The sequence below is a fragment of the Zootoca vivipara genome, chromosome Z2 (genome assembly GCF_965207765.1).
Source record: "Zootoca vivipara chromosome Z2, rZooViv2.hap1.1, whole genome shotgun sequence".
NCBI lineage: Eukaryota > Metazoa > Chordata > Lepidosauria > Squamata > Lacertidae > Zootoca > Zootoca vivipara.
Genome location: NC_142585.1, coordinates 26227276 through 26249819, shown reverse-complemented (window position 1 = coordinate 26249819; position 22544 = coordinate 26227276). Strand labels below are relative to the sequence as shown.

The following is a 22544-nucleotide window of genomic DNA, read 5'->3' as shown; positions in this document are numbered from 1 at the left end:
TGATTTTGCCTCCATCTGTGCTACATATTTAAAGCAGTATCATACCATTTTAAGCAACCATGATATAGGTATGTCCTGTGTTGTCACGTTGTTGTTGTTGTTGTTTAGTCGTTTAGTCGTGTCCGACTCTTCGTGACCCCATGGACCATAGCACGCCAGGCACTCCTGTCTTGCACTGCCTCCTGCAGTTTGGTCAAACTCATGTTGGTAGCCATAGCTGCCAAGTTATACCTTTTTTTAAGGGATTTTCCCTTATGCTGAATAGGCTTCATCGCGAGAAAAGGGAAAACTTGGCAGCTATGTTGGTAGCTTCGAGAACACTGCCCAACCATCTTGTCCTCTGTTATCCCCTCTCCTTGTGCCCTCAATCTTTCCCAACACCATGGTCTTTTCCAGGGAGTCTTCTCTTCTCATGAGATGGCCAAAGTATTGGAGCCTCAACTTCAGGATCTGTCCTTCCAGTGAGCACTCAGGGCTGATTTCCTTCAGAATGGATAGGTTTGATCTTCTTGCAGTCAATGGGACTCTCAAGAGTCTCCTCCAGCACCATAATTCAAAAGCATCAATTCTTTGGCGATCAGCCTTCTTTATGGTCTAGTTCTCACTTCCATACATCGCTACTGGGAAAACCATAACTTTAACTATACGGACCTTTGTCAATGGCATTAAGAACAAAAGAACATAAGAACCTGCTGGATCAGGCCAATGCTCCATCTAGCTCAGCATGCTAATCTCACAGTAGTCAAACATGACTATAGGAAACCTGCAAGCAGAATTTGAACAAAAAAGTGCTCTTCCATCTGTGGTTTCCAGCAACTGGACGTCAGAAGGGAGGAAGACCTTAGCCATTGTAACTAGAAGCCATTGATAGCCCTGTTTTCCATGAATTTGTCCAGTACCCTTTGAAAGTCATCCAATTAAATCGGTGCTGGATTGCAGCCTAGCTTTTGGTATGTTGTGGAGGATGGGGGTGATTAAAACTTCCTTTTGCATTGTGAAGGAATCAAAGGTGCTGTTCCAAGGGGAGAATTTTAGGCTGGTCCTCCATGGTAGCAGAGCCTGGGCTCCTCTGTGAGGCCAGAGATACCAGTACACACAATTCTGCAAGCAGTTCTGCATAATGCACATTAGAGAATAAATTTTCCTCTAATGGAGTGTCTACAGATCTCTCTGGTAGGGTGCCCCAACAGTGGCTTGCTCCTGGGCCTTCCCCTTGGCCCCTGTGCCAGGTTGCCTGGAACCCTGAAGCCAGAGCACTGTCTAGGAACTGGAGAAGCAGTACAATCTTTTGTAGCTGGTTCCCCCTTGTTCCCTCTAATGCCAAACAGAGTGGCTGTGTTCCAGCCATTAAGGTAGTAAACTGCCCACCAACCCTCCATGAGCCCTGAAACTTCTCCCTTTCCCTACTCTGTAAACTTTGAATAGTACCACATGCTGGAGACTCACAGCTTAAAAGAGCCCTTACTTGTAAATAGATATTATTTGACAGAATAAAAAATAACTCAGGATCTGAAGGAAAGATTTGGTCTCCAATCTGTCAAAAGAGTGATGTAAACAGCATGAAACCCCTTTTTCCTGTGTCAGCACTTACAACCTCAGTGCTTATCCAATAATTGTCACCAGCTTTGCCATGACAAAGTACAAATCTGATTTGAACAGAGGTTAAGAGCATCTGTACACTGTCTTTGCAGCAGCTAAGGGCAGCATAATTTGTAATTAAAGTATTTCAGTTCAGTTAATCTTCACTAAGAATATTATATTTCCTCATATCCAAATTCTTTCAGGATTTCAGGATTGTCACAGATGTAAAACAGCAAGTCTTTTTTTTTTTTTGCATCAAGTACGTCTTTGGAGGACAAGCTGAATGCAAAACCACCAGTTAGATTTCTTATAGCAAAGGAAGACTGAGTGTTCAATAGGTATTGTTGCACGCCCCCCCCCCAATCTCTGACCAGTGCAAGATTCCAGGGGTTCCAGACACTTAGCCAGGGTTCAGTTTTATCAGAATGAAGCACAGCAGAGACTGTGGTTTCTTTAGGATATATGATTTATTTACACATATATACAACCTGAGCTTCTGATGGAGAGACTTGTAGCATTAAGACAATCAGGTCTTACTTCTCCCATAGTCACAGCCTTGGATCCCAGCAGAAATATGTCATGGCTCTGTCTCTGTAGTTGTTGCCTACTTCTAGCCCAGCCCTTTCATACAATTAAACACTGGCTTTTGACTTCATAAGGACCAGACCTGGGGTCAGCAAACTTTTTCAGCAGGGGGCCGGTCCACTGTCTCTCAGATCTTGTGCGGGGGGCAGACTATATTTTGAAGAGAAGAATAAGAATGAATTCCTATGCCCCACAAATAACCCAGAGATGCATTTTAAATAAAAGCACACATTCTACTAATGTAAAAACACCCTGATTCCTGGACCGCCCACGAGCCAAATTTAGAAGGGATTCAGCTGGATCCGGCCCATGGGCCTTAGTTTGTCTACCCATGGACCAGATTGTTAGGGACAGGACTCATTTGTCCTCTGTTACCACTTCCTCTGTTACCTTAACATCTCATACTTAGGGGCCATTAGCAAGAAGCTGGCCTGGTTATTCCAGGAATTGAATTCATCAACGTGTTAATGAACCTTTTTTCTAATGCAGTGGTGCCTCGCAAGACAAATTTAATTCATTCTGTGAGTCAATTCGTGTGTGAAGCAACTTGCAGGATAGAGTCATTCATCCATTGTGGGAGCATAGTGTGGTTGGAAAATTTATCTATAAATTATTTCGTAAGATTCTTGCTGTAAGCACCATATTGGGAAACCCAGATAGCTGCCTAAATTATTGTAGCACGGGAGCTAGTTCTTCACACCAAAGTCAGTAACACCTCCACTCCTAATTCACACTGCGGATGGAAGGATATGTCAATTTTGGTTCTTTCTCTCTCCTTTTCCCAATGTTATTTGTGTTTCAGGAGCAATTCTAATTTCTCCTAATAAACACTGTACTGTATGAAGTTTTCACTGAATTTTTGCAACTAATTTTAGCTAATACACTTTCTCCTAATATACATCTTTTTGTAAGCATTGATTGTTTGGAGAACTTCACTGTAAAATTTGGATATATGCAGATTCTGAGGGATGGTTACATTTCACTTCTTGTATTGTTTCAGAAAGTGCAAACCTGGTAGATTCACCTTTTAATGCAAACTAAATTCCATTTCTCTCCCCTCCCCCCTCCCCCCATTACCTAACAGACACACACAAACATGAGCTCTGACAGAGGCAAGACCAGGCTGTAGGCTTGATGCCATAATAACAACAATAACACCAAGACTGACATTGATTTTCTTCAGCATTTATTCCAGCAGGGAGCTATTGATACCAGCAGGAAAGGCCTCCATGTGCAACAGCTATAGAATTTAATGAGAGGCGGGCATGCCGAGTGAAATGTTCCTATGGAGCTGTCAGATACCAAAAACACATTCACGTTTCATACAGTTTCCTCTTCCTGCTTTGGGGATTTTCCGATAGACACCAAAGACTTCTGTTAAAAGGTAGCCACCCTATCAGTCTCTGAGTCCCTTTGCCCTTAAATCATCTCTGTGAGATGATGCAGGGCTTCAAACTCTCTCTTTCTCCCCTCCTCCCTCCATCCCATCTGCTTCACACATTAACGTTGATGGGTGTGCCTGGGATTTTGAAGAGAGAAAGAGGAAGAGAGAAAGAGAGAAGTGCACTCCAAATCTGGCATGTATTGGAAAATGTGTTCTGCACTGATTGTTTCTATGGTTACACACTAGAGAGCTGTGAAGAGGGGTGTGGATTGGGGAGAGACCCTTTAATTTGCACAGAAATAGCCAAGTGAGAATACTGAAAAGCAGAACCAGATAAAAGCCTGTGGTGCTCTTAATGCTAAATGTGGGATGGGTAACTTGTGGACCTCCATTTTTTTAAGGCTCCATTTTCTACTAGCTCTAGTCAGCTTGACCAATGGTCTGCAGTGACTGTGGGTGTTGTAGTCCAGCCATGTCCGGAGAGCAACAGTTTCCCCATCCCTGAGCAAAACCAAGCTGTGCTCCTTGCCTCTTTGTGATCCTCTCCCTCTCCCTCAGCACGAGGTTGTTTCTGCATTGCAGGAAGTGGCAAATTTATGGGAAGGCATAAGTAGGGGATGGTAGAGTCAGTGGGGACGGGGTGAAAGAGTAAAGCTGGGATCTTTGTTGCCATGGAATCAGCAGACCTGATTTCATGTTCTTGTCTCCCATTGCGTGGCGATGTCCCAGGAAGTGAACGCTGTGTTGCCTGTGTTAGCATTGCCACCACAGTTGTAAACCCATCTTCACGGACAACCATGAATGTGCAAACAGTCATAGAATCATAGAATCATAGAGTTGGAAGAGACCACAAGGGCCATCCAGTCCAACCCCCTGCCAAGCAGGAAACACCATCAAAGCATTCCTGACAGATGGCTGTCAAGCCTCTGCTTAAAGACCTCCAAAGAAGGAGACTCCACCACACTCCTTGGCAGCAAATTCCACTGCCGAACAGCTCTTACTGTCAGTCTATTTTTGGTTAATGCCATTTTTGCTCACAAACCCGTTCCATTCTATTTCCACAGTAGTCTGCCATTTGTTTTTGTATAGGCAATGCCCCATTTACACAGGGGTTGCATTTTGATGCACCACGCACATCAGTGGGGTGAGCATAAGCCTGCTCTGCCCCCTTTCGGTGCTGAAAATGGCATGTGCGCCAGCTGTTGCACACATGAAACGTATGCAAATGGGGAGCTGCCTGTATTTTTAAAAACCCACATGAAAATTCACATCTAAACAGATATTTAAATGTCTATCTTAAAACATGTTTTTCTCTCTCTAGATCATGGGTAGGCAAACTAAGGCCCCATCGCCTTCTAAATCCAACCCACGGATGGTCCGGGAATCAGCGTGTTTTTACATGAGTAGAATGTGTGCTTTTATTTAAAATGCATCTCTGGGTTATTTGTGGGGCATAGGAATTCATTTATTCCCCCCCCCCAAAAAAAATATAGTCTGGCCCCTCCACAAGGTCTGAGGGACAGTGGACCGGCCCCCTACTGAAATAACTTGCTGACCCCTGCACTAGATGCTCATTTCTAATGGAGTCTTTTGGAACATTTGTTAAGTGAAAAGGCCAACTTCCTAATCCACACATTAGTCTGGAAATGGTGGATCAGGTCTGTCAGTTCGTATCAGAATTCCCTAAGATTACATTCCTTGAGCATCCTTAGCCTAAGAAAAATGCCTTGACAGGTGTACCAGTAATATCCAGTGAAGCCAATGAATGTTATTATATGTAGCTTTGTACCTCCTTTTATGAAGTGGGTTCCTGTGAACTTTTAATACCTGTAAGGGTCACTGGAATGACAAGGTTCTGTTTCTCCTGACAGAGCATGTACTGGTGGAAGAAGCAGAGCATGCTGGATAGGTAAGGCAGATAAGGCTCTTGGGTGCCTCCAGACAAGGCACAGTTCCAGTCAAGGAAGGGAATTAAGTGTTGATTCCTTACTTTGCATCTAATGTTTGAAGAACCAGCTTGCCATCGGAATCTACCTTCCAAGCTAACTGGGTCTTCACTTCTTCTGCTCCTTGCGTTTACAATGTCCATGGGGTGCGTGGGAGAGTTAACGGTAGAGGTGGTGGTGTATACTTGCTAGAAACTAATATAATAATAATTAATTAATAATTAATTGTTAATCGTTAATCATTATTTATTATTATTATTATTATTATTATTATTATTTATACCCCGCCCATATGGCTGGGTTTCCCCAGCCATTCTGGGCGGCTCCCAACAGATTAAAAACAGAATAAAACATCAAACATTAAAAACTTCCCTAAACAAACAAAGCCTTCCTTCCTATTGTATGCTGTTTCTGCAATTCCTTACAAGTGGTGGAAGGAGGGAAGTCACATTAGATGGCAGTGGACAGAGAAGCCCAGGAGTTTCAAATACGTATCTGGACTTTACCCATACAATGTGGAGGAATAGGAGAAATTAATGCTGGTTTGCCATCAACCGGAATTGGAATCTACAACTATTTTAGTATTAATGCTTCGACATGTTTGCAGCACTGACCCGTTGCCAGAAATGTTGACTGTAGACCAATGAATCTCTTCTCTAACACAGGTCGATAATCCAACCTCTGACACCATTGGCTGTAAATACAATGTTTATATGGGGGGAAATAGCATCTCAGCTTGGGACTAATTGGATTTCTCATGTTTTGGAGGCACCAAAAGTTCACCAGACATGTTCAATTCCTTTTTAATGTTTATATTGGGCAACTTGGCAATTGGCCAAGTTACATTCGGCTTTATTTCAAAGTGGCACACAGTTGGGGGTGAGCAAGCTTATTATATAGCCTTTAAATAGAGCAGCACTTATTTATTCATGTGAGAGGGCTGAAATGAATGCACCCCGCAAGAAAAAAAATCTGCCCAAAAATTATAGGTCCAAACTGTTTCCTGAAAGATTTCCAAAAGCTTATCTTTATCACACCATTTTGCTGATGCTTAAAATCCTAATCAACTGCCTTTTTGGCACTGTTTATTATTTAAATATAACATCTTTTTTTCATACCAATTATGGCATAATCGGGCTGCCAGTCGAATCTGACCGTGTGTAATGTCATCTGTGAAGCTCGTTTGGAGTGAGGGCAATGACCTCGCTCTGAATTCATTTTGTTTACCCTCAGTGACATCATCACATACTTGAATATTGTCACTGCTAAGAGCAAGTAGATTGTTTTGAATTTGTTTATTTAACGCAGTCTCAGAAATAAACTTGGCAAGCTGTAGCGAATCTAAATGAGCTAGATTCTGCTGCCTTAAATGAAATCCATGAGATTTTAGAAGGTATTTGTTTCATGAAATAGTCTACAATTCGGCGTGGTCTTTTCCTCAACATTTTCCATCTGCTGACTTCCTTCTTCTACTCCAGCTCTTCAACATTGCTAAAGAAACAACTGTTATATTTTGGCAGCACAGATGGCATAATGCACAATATCATGTGTTACAAAAAAAATTAAAAATGAAACCGCAATACTAATAGTGGAAGTGCCACAAGTCGTGTGTGACGCAACACACACCTATGCCTTCAGAAGTTTCACTAGCCCTGGTGAAACCTCTTTGTCTTCCTTCCAAATCCCTCACTTTTGCTTGCAGAGAAACCTTCAAGTACTCTTAGAATTGGGCAAAATGTCGTACCTGTAAGCACCAGATGACATTGTAGAGCAAGATGGAGCCAATGGCCAGACCCAATTTAAGGAAGCTTCCTGTGCCTGTACTAACCAGGAACAACTAAAAGAGGCAAAGAAAATAAAAGTTTATGTTAAATAATCAACGAGTAGGAGAATGACTGAAGAATTCAAGCAGAGCAGGAATGGGGAATCTTTATGATGCTGAGGGCCACATTTCCTTCTGGACAACATTCTGAGAGTCATATGTCAATTGATGGCAAGGGCAGAGGCAAAAGGGGGGCATGGCAATGAATATAAACTCCACCTTTATACAGTAGACTAGTTTCTACATAGACTCCCAACCTCTCAGTCCTCCATCCTGCCAAAGAGGCATTATCAGAGTTCAAGGACACCTTCAGGTCAGAGAAAAATGCCTGGGTTTAAAACAGGAACAATGAGATGTTGTCTGGGGAGAATTCTAAGTTAGAGAGGCCTAGAGGGCCCCATTTACCCTCTCCCAGCACAATGTCCCCCAACCCTGAAGTATGGTTGGGTTTTCATTTAAAATGCAAAATAAAAAAAGAGATGGCTTACCTTACAAAAATGCAAGAGGCTGGGTTTGTTTCTTTATTAAGCTAGCCAACTGTTTTACAGGAGAGACCCACACATTACAGGTGACTAAAATGACAGTACAGTGGTACCTCGGTTTATGAACACAATTGGTTCCGGAAGTCTGTTCATAAACTGAAGCGTTCATAAACTGAAGCGAACTTTCCCATTGAAAGTAATGGAAAGTGGATTAATCCATTCCAGACGGTCCGCGGAGTAACCGTTCATAAACTGAAGCGAACTTTCCCATTGAAAGCAATGGAAAGTGGATTAATCCGTTCCAGACGGGTCCGCAAAGTACTTAAACTGAAGCGTTCATAAACTGAAACATGGGTGTAATTGGTTCCGGAAGTCTGTTCATAAACTGAAGCGTTCATAAACTGAAGCGAACTTTCCCATTAAAAGTAATGGAAAGTGAATTAATCCGTTCCAGATAGGTCCGCGGCGTTCATAAACCGAAAATTCATAAACCGAGGTGTTCATAAACCGAGGTTCCACTGTATAGAGATAAGAAATAGCCAAAAGGACTGAAGGCTCAGTAAGAAGATTTGTCTTTTAGGGAGAGCTATAAGCAACTGACCTCTTCTAATATATGAACCCTGTTTCTCATATTTTAAGACATACCCATAAAATAAGCCATAGCAGGATTTTTAAGCATTCAAGGAATATAAGCCATACCCCGAAAATAAGACATAGTGATAGGCACAGCAGCAATGCCAGCCGCGGCAGGAGGAGGAGGGAAAAAATAAGACATCCCTTGAAAATAAGCCATAGTGTGTTTTTTTGAGGAAAAAATAAATATAAGACATGTCTTATAATATGAGAAACACGGAAGATAAATTGGAAAGGCCTTCTCCAGGCGTAGAAGACATTCTCCAGCCATTTCTTGGAAGGGAGGGGGCAGAACATTAGCAACGGTCATAGCACAGGTTCTTTGACTTTAACTAATGAGTTTTGTTGGGGTGGGGTCTGCTGCTGCTGCAAATGAAATCAGCAGCAACTGTGTTGTCAGCCTAGCCACCATTTTGCACCATCCATAGTGTCATTCCAGGGAAAATGGCAGCCCACTCAGAAATGCACAGAGAGAATATTCAGATATGATTCTGCAAAATGGCCTTTTTTCAGGGGTTGGGAAAGAAGAAAAATCTTTTGTCTGTTACATTCTGAGCCATATGCTTGTGCTAAATTTATTGTATATCGTTAAATTAGGATTGATGGATTATTCTTACATATTTATGGATTATTAGCATTGTTAAAAGTAGCAGACCGTTTCTTTTCCTCATTTTTTTCTTTTGTTCAAATAAAGGGGAGGGGGGCGGAGAATCTCAAGTCAGCCGCTCTCTAAAAGTCTTCTGAGAGCCATTTCAGCTCATCTGTGATTTTAAGATTAGAATTGCATCTTTAAAGCAGGCAAAATGTACATTTAGAATATTTCTGTCTCCTATACACTGCATGTGGCAGGAAGGAACTAGATTGTCCAGGTTCCCATGCTTTCTGTTAATCATACAAATTCTACACATTAAACCCAGGAAATTGTGATCTGTAATGTGCCTTTAGGGAAACTCTAATGGTCTCCAAGAATCTACCTTAAAGTTATAGTTAGGTCTAGAGAAAGACAACTCTAAAAGGGTGGGGGAGGAAGGAAAGTAGGAAGGAATTGCAATACATGCAAAGGATGATGATTCAAAATGTAGTAGCCAAAAAATAAATTGAAATTTGGATTTTGGAAAGCATTTCTACACACCACCACATGCAGGTTTAAATGGCATTGCAGGTGGGTTGAACTAATGGCCCTTGTCGTCCCTTCCAGCTCTACAGTTCTATGAAATGACAAGATCACTTGCCGTTTCTCAATGGTCTGAAAATCCCCTATAGAACATGTGCACATAAATGCATATCTGCAGAAGTTTCTCCCCATCCACCTCATATTTCGTGTCCCATGGCATGCAGTGAGCATGCTGGTATAATCTGCACCTAATTTGGGAGAGTATCCTGTTTACAGTGCCAAATCCTGCTATTGCTATGGAGAGGTCACTACTCATTTAAGAGAGGTTTGTTTTTGTTTTTTTTGTTTTGCAAAAGTCATTGTAATATTTGTTGTGTGTTTAGACTCAGAGACCTCCCCCCTAAATAAATTCACACTTGACTCAAATTTTAGTTTTGGTTTTTGGCAGAATTTAGGCCACAATTTTACTGATTACAGAAAGCGAGTGGTTGCATCTAAGCTCTGGTTCGACTAGCTCCCTGCACCCTTGCAGGTAGCTCTGACTCAGGGCACCAGCATAGGTCAGCCAAGGGTGATCACCTGGTTAGGCGAAAAGCAGGGAACAGACTATGTCCGTCACCCAGATGTCCCCCCTGGACTCAGGCCTGGGCACAACCCCCTCTCAGGGGTTGACCAAACCATTTGAGTCCCTGGATTCCTTTATCAGAATACCCTTCACATTGGGTTGGCGAGAGCGTTCTCCCATTCCTATCACCTGAACCAGTGCCTATCTGCCACATGAGCACCCGTGCTCGCCGCTAACCACTCACTCACTCACACCTGTAACCAATCCCTTAACCCGCTGACATGGCAGTCAGCCACAAATCATTCCCAATCACAAACAGATGAACCCCATCAAGCCTGTAAAGGGACGCATCACGGAAGGTAATACCCGGGTGACGGATCACCGTCCTGCCCAAGGCCAGAACCTTCTTGGCCCCTGAGCTCTGGAAGTGCCTCCTGGCCCTCTCGGTGGCAGCTGGGTATCGGCTTCCTCACCACGCACGTCGCTGCAACAGCTGCAACCAAAAAATTTTTGAGTCCAGGAAGAGCTGCTTTCAACTCTTCCAAGTCCTCCTGCATGTGAATCTGCAAGCTCAAGCTCAGAGCTTCCGGCACATCGTTCTCGCCCAGCTGCATCACCATCACTGCAGGCATGCCTTCTGCAGACACCTTTGCCTGCGCCGTTGGAAGAAGCTCCTCCCAACACATTCCTTGTCTGGACACCCAGGAGATGCACACGTGGTCGGGGATTCCGAGCCTGCGTCCGAATCCAGACTCCGTCGCCCTCCTGCTGGCCCAGTGGACAATGTTGTGCCCGACTATCCATATGTGCAGTGTAGGCGGAACTAGGAATGAACAAAACAACATTAACAACTGCACTTCAGCGCCGCATCCGAACATAACCCCTGTATGCTTCAGATACAGAAGAACTCCCACAGAAATCACTTAGAAGATATCTGCACATTTTGTTTTGTAACTTTTATTCTCAGAGAGCTACGGACTTTTTAAAATGAAAGCTGTAGGTTTGGGGGCTGCTGTTCACTGTGGGCTCTGTACATTCATACCCCCATTCTCACCTCTTGGCATCCCTGCCCAACACGCCCTTTCCTTGTCCTTACTGAACCAAAGCGATGGGTGTTTTACTCTCTTCCCCCCCCCCCTTCAGCCCCTGCCTCCTTTCTGGAAGGAAAAAAAAGGAGCTGCCTCCTTCACAATTTGTGGTTCTTGCCTCCACCAACTATCGGTTCACAGAAAGTGTTTGCTTTTAGTTTGTTTTTATGATAAAATGCACCACATATTAATGTAGTGCAACAGACTATTCCACTCCAAGACATCTATAGGGAATCAGGGTAAAAGCCCATTCTGAGGCCTGTAGCTGTAGCTGTAAACAGAAAGTGGTGGAATGATTAAAAGTTTTGCATCAGGGCTTCCAATGCGGCAACCCTGCCACCTTTTATTCATCTTACAATATGACATGTCATGTTCCTTTAAAAAGCTAGATGCACATGGCTTTTTTCAGGGGGAACTCACCGGAACTCAGTTCCGGCCCCCCTCAGGTGGGCATCATTGCCATTCTAACCGAATGAGGGAGGTGTTCATGGTGAGTTCTGGCACCTCTTTTTCTAGAAAAATACGATAGCACTGCACTTACATATGTGGGAGAAATTTGATTCAATGACCCTACTTAATCCATGGTCTCTGAAACAATATGCAAAGTGAAATACAGACATCCCTAAAAATTGCTGTGTAGTTCTCCAGCCAAATAATGTACTGTATTCAATAAGCCATATACTGGGGTAAAGTGTTTCATTAAAAATACATAAATTAGCGATCATAACATACAATAGCCATGGTGCCTGGGCCTGATGGGAATTGTAGTCCAAAACATTTGGAGGATACTAGGTTAGTAACATAAGATAGGAAACTACCTTGTATTGACTTAGACCATTGGTCCATCTAGTTCAGTACTATCAACACTGGCTGTCAGTGGTTCTCCAGGATTTTGTGGGATAACCAGCCTCATATAACCAACATGCTTAATTCTAATAATTGCATGAATGGGTTAATGCCATAGAGTAAACTATCCTGCCGGGCTTAGGTAGGTCACTCACCCTCACCTTGGAAGGAAAGTAATCAAGCCTAGAGGCTAATCTGGTTGCTTCTACTTGGCTGCTTTGCTCTTACAAGCCATTCTTCAATTTCTCTACCAGTAATTTAGGAACTTTCACCACTGTACATAAGCCATGTTTTACTGCATGTGCAACTTATTCTGGATGCTGTATGGAAAAGCTCAGTCAATTCCATTTTCAACTTCTCCCGACTGTTAGCCTTTGATTCCATTGCCTCACTGTCCCATTGACTTATTTGCCCCACAATTCCCTGCCCCAGCCAGTCAACATATCTGTTCTTCCTTTTGTGCTACTGAAGGACCTGCCTAATTTTGTCCAACTTCAGCCTTCTTCCCCTCTGCTGTGTTTGCTGCATCAGTATGACCTACAACCATTCAACCAGTCACTGGTGGAGGAAGGTGGAGACAGTGGGTGCTGTCTGCTCCAGGTGTCATCCCTGAGTGGGGTGACATCGCTGTGCCACCCCCCTGGGATGCACGCCCCGCCCCTGCAGACAGCTAGCCCCGCCCCTGGGTGCACAGCATGTGTGCTGCTCCGGGTGCTAGAGCAGCTAGCTCCACCTCTGCTCAGTGTTCCCATTTCTCAAGATGGACCAATTGCATAAAGGTACCATATTAAATGTCCTGCTATTACCCATTCCATTCATTGCAGTTTCATTGTTTACTCTCTGTGTTCAAAACAAAGGGAGCAGAGGTCTTCAAACTATGAAATCTTGCAGATTTTCTTTGTTGCTGTTGGCTTGAAAGCTGTTGTGATTACATTATTGCCAGTGCTGTGCTTACTCTAGCTTCAACAGCTTGCTACCTTTGCAAACAAGCTGCTTTCATATTTCCTGTTATTCGACTTAATAAATTCATCGCTAGGAGCATAAAGAAGCATTTAGAACAATTAATGATGTGCCGGATATCTGCTTGGATATATTTGCATTGACATGCCCTTTCTCCTGGGATGCCTCTGCTTCTCTGGCTAATTATTGAACTTAATTAGAACAGCTGATGGGGGGGGGGGACACAAGTAGCAACCAGTCTTTTAAAGTGTGCCAGGATTACTTAGAGGTAAAGTATTCATTAGCCTCAGTTTAGAGCATAGCTGCCAAGTTATCCCTTTTTTTAAGGGAAATTCCCTTATGCTGAATAGGCTTCCTCGTGAGAAAAGGGAAAACTTGGCAGCTATGGTTTAGAGTCAGCAGAGGACATCACCAGTGTTAAGTTTCCCATGTGGCTCCCATCAGATTTAAATGCACACCATGTGCACTGGACTTTGTTATAACACATATATTAGTATAGCACACCAGCTGTGCACATGCCCAACCCATATATAAAACAGAGAGCACAACCATCATCAATGCACCCATCTTAATTTAAACATACAAGTTGATATAAGCCATCCTACTGTCCAGATAAGTTGTTGTTGTTTAGTCGTTTAGTCGTGTCCGACTCTTCGTGACCCCATGGACCATAGCACGCCAGGCACTCCTGTCTTGCACTGCCTCCCGCAGTTTGGTCAAACTCATGTTCGTAGCTTCGAGAACACTGTCCAACCATCTCGTCCTCTGTCGTCCCCTTCTCCTAGTGCCCTCCATCTTTCCCAACATCAGGGTCTTTTCCAAGGATTCTTCTCTTCTCATGAGGTGGCCAAAGTATTGGAGCCTCAGCTTCACGATCTGTCCTTCCAGGGAGCACTCAGGGCTGATTTCCTTAAGAATGGATAAGTATAAGTATCTGCACACAATTGCCATTTAGAAGAATCATGTTCAACTTTAGCCAGGGCAGTGAAGTCCTCAGACCATTGCAAGTTGACAAGTGTTAATTGTTGGCAGATGTATATTCTTCCAGGTTTGGAATATAAGTCTCCTAGCAACCATAAGGTATGGCATGTGTAAGCCACCTTCAACATAAGAAGCAGCACCTAGCCAATATTTTAAATAATAAACACTGCATGCAGATGAACTGAGAAAAATGAGAAGTGCACATACTACATATATGGGAAGAGGTAATACTTTACTTTTAAGATGGAGGGGAACTGGATTTTTCCAGTTTCTCCATAACCATTGATAATCTGACTGTTAGTGCAGATAACATCAAGTTTGCTCCCCCCCCCTTTAATCTGTCTGTGTCCATATTTGAATTGGAAATGTGAGGGTGGGAGGAGACACAAAGAAGCCAAAGCATAGCCTTAAACAAGAGTCAGATCATGGATCCATCTAGCGCAGTGTTGTCTACACTGAGCAGCAGTGTTTGAGAAAGGGGAAATTCCCATCTCTACCTGGAGATATTGAGGATTGAACCTAGGAGCTTCTCTATGCATGCATGATTCTTTCTTCCATAAAGCCACAGACCATTTTGTAATTGCATATGTCCACTACTCCTTGTGTTTATGCCTACTGCTCTTTAAGTTTATCAAATTATACATGGTGTGGAGAAAGAACAGGGCTTCTCCTTTTCTCATAACACTAGAACTCATGGACACCCAGTGAAGCTGAAGGATGGAAGATTCATGACCTACAGAAGGAAGTACTGCTTCATATACCACTTGTTTCACTCATTCCCACAAGGAGGCAGTGATGGCCATCAGCTTGAATGGCTTTAAAAGAGGATTGGACAAATCCATGGAGGAGAAGGTTATCTATGGCTACTAGCCATGATGGGCATGTTCTGTCTTTGCAGTTGGAGACAGTGTGCCTCTTAATGCCAGTTGCTGGAAACCACAGGATGAGAGTGCTCGGGTCTTGCTTATGGGTTTCCTAGAAGGCAATTGAGTGGCCACTTTGAGAGCAGGATGCTGGACTAGGTGGCCCACTGGCTGATCCAGCAGGCTTATACTGTATGTTTCCCCCCCCCCCCTGAAATTCTGAAATGTTTAAGAATGGAGCTGTGGTGGAGTCCTGATTTATCAGTTCCTCTTGAAAGAGAACTTCAAGCCATTTAGAACTCCAAGCTCCAGGGAGATCTTTGAATTGGAAGAACTTCAGACATTCTCCCCTTAGCAAATTTGATGAAGGGAGGTTGCATGAAACACTTATGTGGGTAAGGGCATGATGTGTGTTGCCCATATCAGCTATAAACTGGGTCTCGTTGTTTTCACCATGTAGGTGAATCGGTGGGGGGTGGGGTGGGGTGAAGAACCCCACCGCCCACAGATCAGAATCCAGAAAAGTCATATTTTCCCCAAAGTTCCTGGCTTGGAAAATGAAAGATGTGTGAAAACCAAAGAATTGCAATGACAACTATTCTGTAGTTTTATCTTTCTGTCTGTTTAGTTTTAATCTCCAATAATAGTCACCCATCTGAAATGCTGAGGCCCATTGAGGTAATGGAAAGCTTTGCGTCTGATTTATTATAGCCTGAAATTAATTTATTCACAGTCCAATTCAGATCAGTCTGTGGCAATGGAGATGAACTACTTCTGGCTCAGTAGGCAGTATACCCACTAGGCATGGCACTCTCTGCAAATATGCAGGCAAACTGTGAATGCTACAACATGGCTTGTGTAGGGCATTCCTGGTACTTAATTTGTGCAGTGGAGGAGGGTTTGAAGTCCAAATCCATCTTGAGGGCATGCCCTGATCTTGGAAGAATGAGAATGGATTGTGAGCACCCAGTGTTTTAGGAGAGGCATTCTAAACAATCTGTACATAGTGGTTGGCTAATCTATGGCCCTCTAGATGTTATTCATCCCGTCAGCCCCAGGCATCATGACCAATGGTCAGTTATGGTGGGAGTTGTAGCTCCAGTGCTCAGGTTCTGCTTAGGGGTTTCCTAGAGATCTCTGGTTTGCTGCCATAAGAACAGGATGCTGGACTGGATGGGCCATTGGCCTGATTCAGCGGGTTCTCCCTATGCTCTTATGTTCGTTTTCATGTAATTTTACAGGATGATTCTGTGCATGTCTGTGCTGAAGTAAGCCCTATTGAACTCAATGAGACTTCCTGGTGTGTATAGATCTGCAGCATTACATCTAAATGTTATGCACATCTATCTAATCTGTACATGCCTATAGGATTGCAATTCCTGTTTTTCTTAGTTTCCACTAAATCAAAGCTCAACTTTGACTAGCAACAAGAGACTCTTTGTCCCAAACACAGAGTGGTTTTCACCACGTCAGGAAAAAACAACTACCCAGTAGCTAACAATAGACATAACAAATACAGAATTCCAAAGCATTTATACCAAGTTACTAATCAAATTGGGACACGGGTGGCACTGTGGGTTAACCCACAGAGCCTAGGGCTTGCCGACTAGAAGGTTGGCGGTTCGAATCCCGGCGACGGGGTGAACTCTCGTTGCTTGGTCTCTGCTCCTGCCCACCTAGCAGTTCGGCGTTTCTGTGCGCTGCTCTGGTTCACCAGAAGCGGCTTTGTCATGCTGGCCACATGACCTGGAAGCTGTATGCCGGCTCCCTCGGCAAATAACGCGAGATGAGCGCCACAACCCCAGAGTCGGTCATGACTGGATCTAATGGTCAGGGGTCTCTTTACCTTTTACTAATCAAATGCATATTGAACAAGATGGATTTTTGAAACACTCTTTGAAGAAACTTTTTGTGCAGAGGCTCTTGTTTCCCATCCTGGTAGTCCTGTTGTTCTGACTCACCTTAAATCTGACCTCTCCAAAGTTTAGGTGACACGAGTTACTGTGAAATTATTGCTGTTTCCAGTAGATTCATGAAGAACTTATTTATCTTCTTGTTACTGTGTAATCGTAACTGATATTTCACATGTAAGGTACAATTAAGTTGTCATGACTGAAGCTACCAAGGAGCACATGGGAGCTTTTTCTGACATCTTGCTTATTATTTGTGTTGCCTCCATTGTTCTTGGCACCCTGTGACATGGTAGGATAGTCAAGCATCCCCATTGCTCTTATGTAATCATCATCTAAAGAAGGAAGGAGCGCTGGTGGTCACATGGGATCCTGTCTTGCTCCTGCATTAGCAGGCAAACCAAACAAATTTATCCCCTATCCTTAACTGAGAGGGGTCCAGGACTGGGAAACCTGCCTGGATGCCTGTAGATGTCACACAAAAAATTGGCTTGTGAAATGTAGACTAGAGGCTAAGCCCACTCAAATCAATGTGTTCATATTTATCATTGAAAGCATTTTTGCCCTGCTTGTTTAACTGGAGAAAGGTGGAGGGACCCAGTGAGGCTTACAAATATCAGTGAAAGACACTGCTCTCTGGTTTACAATCTAAAAGTCATAATTTAAGATAAAGGGGATCGAGAGGGAAGAGGTGCAAAGCCAACTCAGGGGCTAGCTCTTAGTTACAGAGCTCTTGCAATAACCAGATACAGTAGACTAGAACACAGCGGAAGGAGAGAAGGGCCCAAAGGTTGCTACTCTCTTTTTGCCACTACCATTTTGCATTGTGCAAGCTGCAGTCCCTCCAAATGTCTCTATTTTCCAGGGATGTTCCTGAGTTAGAGAAGCTGTCCCAGTTTCTGATTTGATCCTGGAATATCCTGCTTTTCCTTAGGATGTCCATATTTTCATTGGATAAATTTTGGAGGGTGTGGTAGGATGTCCCTATTTTCACTGGAGAAATGTTAAAAGGTATGGAGTTATCCAACCCCCGAACCATCTGAATGGAATCCTGTATAGGGAAGGTTTTAAAAAATGTTTCATGTCTTATTATGTTTTCATATATTGGAAGCTGCCCAGAGAGGCTGGGGCAACCCAGTAAGATGGGTGGGAGATAAATAGTAAAATAATCAGTATGGAATGGGATGTCCATATTTTCATCGGAGAAATGTTGGAGGGTATGAAGGTGCCTGGTCATTGTCTTCTTCTTTACAAAAAGCCAATAGTTTATCCTTGTTTTTCTGGGAATATATGACATTTTGCAGCAGGCTTTTGGGAAATGAAGAAATAGCAATGGAGAGAAGGGGTAAAAGTAGCTTTATGCTTGCATGAAGCCTGTTCTGTAAGTGAATGAATTAAAACTACAATGAATGACTTTGTTCTCTTGATAGGTGACCTGTCTCCACGATTTCTTCGGTGACGATGATGTGTTTATTGCCTGTGGTCCAGAGAAATTCCGCTATGCACAGGATGACTTTTCTCTGGATGAAAATGGTAATATCAATCACACTGTTGTTGTACTATCTATAAACTTGTGTGTTGTAGAAGGCAGTGGTAAAATCTTTTTGTACCTTTATCAGCCTGAAGTTGGATTGCTATAGGGCTTTTTATTTTAGATGCATGCACCAGTAAATACTAAGGGTGTGTGTCACTTCTGTGACAAGGTAAACCGAGGTGATTTGGGGAAGACTGATATATCTGAGTTGGATTGTGCAGTTAACAAGGCATCTTGAGGTGTAGCAGGCACTCCCTAAGCTTCAGAGTGACCCTGGCAGTTGAAAAAAGTGCACAACCAAAATCCACCTGGAACGAAAGATGGTATTCAACCAAATAATTATGGCAGTAGAACTCGTTTTGCTTGCACAGAGGGACCCCCCCTCTTCTCCATAGCACCCTATACAAATCTGTTTCAGAGGGTTGAGGGAAACTGCATAACAGATTTAGTGAGTGCGTGGCTAGAGGAGAAGGGGAGAAGATTCTGTTGTACAAGGATAAATCCTTGCCCTGATGGGATCTTTCCCTTAGTGCTGCTTTGAATACAATCCCAAGCTGACAGGGCAAAGTCCTAGAGCTCAAGAGGGCTAGGGGTAGATGTGGTGGGAGCTTCATTTTGATGGACAGGTCTAACTTTTAATCACATTTGTTTTCCTGGAGCATTTGAATAACAGTGACAATTTCATTTTGATTTTTGGTAGTGGGTAAAAACAATGGCTGACAGTCAATGAAGTTTTACTCAGAGCAGAGCTACTGACATTACTTGGCCTAACTTAGTCATGTTAATTAATTTCAGTGGGTCTACTCTGAGTAAAAACCACTGTTTTATGCCTCTCATTCTGCAAATCAATGACAAATTCTTCATTATATCCCCAAAAATCTCAGGGCTGGTGGACAGAAACCCACATCCAGAAACCCTATTGGAGTAATAGGGTCATTTTGGTGTGTGTATGTGTGACATTTTTCCTACCACGGGGAAGATGTTCATGTGTGTCCCGTCCCCCCATTATTCCTATTGTACTAATACCCAAAAGGTAAAGTCCTCCTTTGCTGAACAAGTACTGCAGCTACCATTTAAAAATTGGACAGGCGTCCTCTGCTCAGGAGGAGTGACAATGCCTGCAAATGGCATCCAGTTCCATGAGAAAATGGAAAGTTATAGCTTTTATAAAATAATAATAATCAAAATATAAAAGTGCCCTATATGAAAACCATTGAATATATTTACCTATACTTTGGCAGACTCAATCCATTATTGAGGTTCTGCTACGCCTACAGATTCCATCTACTTCTGAGAAAATAAAAGGTTATAGCCATGTTTAGATTCCCTGTTATAGTGAGGGGGGGCAGGGGACAGACACATCTTTGTTTTTAACAGACCTAAAAATTTGGTCCTGAATAACAAGTCAACTTGGAGGGATGCTGAGTAGCTCTGAAACAGACTAGGCTGCTTCCCAAAGTTAGAGATATAGTGCCAATATCTGTCAAATATTGTGGTGAGTGCACACCTCTAGAAAAGGCAGCTTGAATTTTATACGCACGTGGTTGTTTTGCTGTCTGTGAGTTTTCAATCTCCCCTTCCCACCAACACCAAGTCTGTCTGCCCATGTTAGTTAAAGCTTATGAATTGTCCACCTGGGTGTGCTTGTCTCACTTTTAAACTTCTGCTCCTGAGTATCCCAGCATATCTCCCTTGTCCACTTCGTGAAGAACTGAGACAAGTGATCTCCTCCAGAGAAATTGTACATGTCTTATCCAAACTGCCTCTCCAAATGTTGCTTTAGCCAAAATCCTTTGACAGCCTAAGAATCGGCAACCTCACCTCTTCCTTGAGAAATATTGCTAAACTCTTTTGTCTCCTCTTAAAAATCCTGTTTTGCTTGAAGGTGAATTGTACTTTTGGAAAGGTTGTGATGGTAGCATTTGAGACGGGAAATTCTAACATCCCAATTTTCTGTCTTATTTGTGCCATGGCTCACTCTGTGCTGGCCTCAAGCCACTGTTAGGAGGCAGACTTGATGCCTGTATTTCAAGTGAGGGGATAAAATAATCTCCTTTCAGAATATACTACTAACTGGGATGTACTCGCCTATGTAACTACACACCAAATTTCAGATTCTCTAATGGGGAAATGTGTTGCTACCATTGTTGATGAAACCCTAGAGTCTTCATAAATGCATAGATATCTGAAAATGCAGTCCATGAATGTAGATGTCTGGGTTTCCCACTGATTGAGCAGTTTACGCATGTTAGCATCTAATGGGCAATGACAGATTTGCCACAAGGCAGAATAGGTGGTCTCATTAATGGTGCCAACATTATACACTTCACAGGAGCGGCAGGATCTGCCAGGAAATGTCATCTCATTATAGCCATATGGATGCATTTTGTATAAGATACTTAATCACTCCCATTAATTTTTTAAAATATTGATTTGTCAAGTGCTTCAAATGCAGGATGCAGCACCCCAAGAACTCCCCCCTCTCCCTCCCTCCCTCCCTCTTTCTTTTTTTGTAAACCAATGCTCTGTTGAATTAAATCTCTTAAACTCAGTAGAAGGCCCTATATAGCTCCTTATCCATCTTCCAAATTGAAAAGCAAATAACACTATGTAGAACAAGCAAATCTATGCCAGTTTAGCTTAAGTTGCATAATTAATACTGCTTGCAGCATTCAACAAACCTGGCTGAGAAATGAATGGCAGAGGATTTCATCTGTCACCCCCCCCTTTCCTGACATAGATCTTCAATCACCCCTTCTTCCCTGGCATGGATAGAGGCACTATTTTGTGGTTCACCTCAGGTACCGGCCCTGATTGCATTGAGCCCCTCAGTGGGCAGATCCAATGTTGCTGGCTTCTCAGCTCTCAGTTAATTCAGCCAACTAGGAACCTCAGCAGGAAATGTGCAAGCCACCAGGACCATAACAAGGTCTAAGCCTCTCAAGTCATAATGTGTGCTTATTATGCAAGCTCCAAAATGTGTCCCAAGAAAACTGACTCACCCCTTCCTCGCTGCCTCCCAATCTAAAGTCTTTGCTAGTTTCCCCATCATTTCCACTTGACTGAGATGGTTTTTGGTGGGTGGCAGCTCTTGGTTTTCCTCCCAGCCCTACGCACACAAAAGTCTCAGTCATCGTTTATGGAATCAGAAAGTCTTCGTGAAACTTACATGTTGGCTTGGACCCAAGAGTCTTATGTATATTTTAGCAGTTCTCACAGCTCCAGGGAAGCTCTCCTTCTGTCTCTCTCTCTCAAGACAATTTGAAAAAGAAATCCTGACAGGGCAACTTGACAGGAAGCCCAGCCTGAGGTGTTTGAACCCAAAGAAGACTGGGCATTCTGCCAACCAGTGGAACATTTTGCTTGCAAGTCCTCAGAGTGGGAGATGCAAAAACTAGTTGTTTATTGTGTATTATGTGTTGCTAGTGAGAGCCCTGCTCAAACTCCAGTGTATTAGCTTGTATTATTAATTAATTAGAATTATATCTTGGCCTTCCTTACAAAAGAGCCCAGGGCAGTAAACAGACAAGCCATAAAACAGTTAAAACATCTAAAAAGCAATTCCAATGCAGATGCAGACTGTGGAAGATCTCTGCTTAGAAGGCTTGCTGAAAAAGAAAGGTCTTCTGTGGGCATCAAAAAGATGACAGAGGTGCTGCCTGTCTGGTATCCAAGGGAAGAGAATTACGAATGGCAGATGCTGTCACACTAAAGGCCTGATTCCTATATTGTACTATATGGATCACCTGATAAGGTAGTAAGAGGCCCTCATCTGCAGACTTCAGTGACTGATTGAGTATATAAGATATGAGATTATCTTACAGATACCCTGATCCCAGGCTATAGAAGGCTTTATACACCAGAAGCAACACCTTGATTGCAGTCTGGTAGGTAATTGGCAGCAGTGTACATGAGAACGGGACTGTTAGGAACCACATCATCTTTGGCACATGCACACCCTCACACACCCACACCACACCAGCTCTGCAGTCTGACTTGTGTGGGCCAAAAGGGCTTCAGACTCACAGGCATCTTCTCTTCTATCACCACAGCAGAGAGATCAAACACTTGAAAGTCTCTGCAGCCACTGGTTTGGCTGTTTTAAGTCATGCTGCCCATCCTTTGCATCTCCAAGGCAAAGTGGACTGTATTCAAGGCACCTGCAGCAACAAAATGCATCTCTCTGTAGCCCTGGCATTAAAAAAGAAAAGAAAATTCAGTAATAACAGATTCAACAACTAACAATTCGC

General features: G+C 43.1%; 1 protein-coding gene across 2 annotated transcripts in view; it reads left to right on the top strand.

Moving 5' to 3' along the window:
- Positions 1-22544, top strand: part of DCX (doublecortin) — a 103123-nt gene that overhangs the window by 60800 nt on the left and 19779 nt on the right. For both annotated transcript variants that reach the window (XM_088664644.1, XM_088664645.1), the window contains exon 4: positions 18191-18293. In XM_088664644.1, the coding sequence (XP_088520770.1) occupies positions 18191-18293 (103 nt within the window). The remainder of the gene's footprint in view (positions 1-18190; positions 18294-22544) is intronic.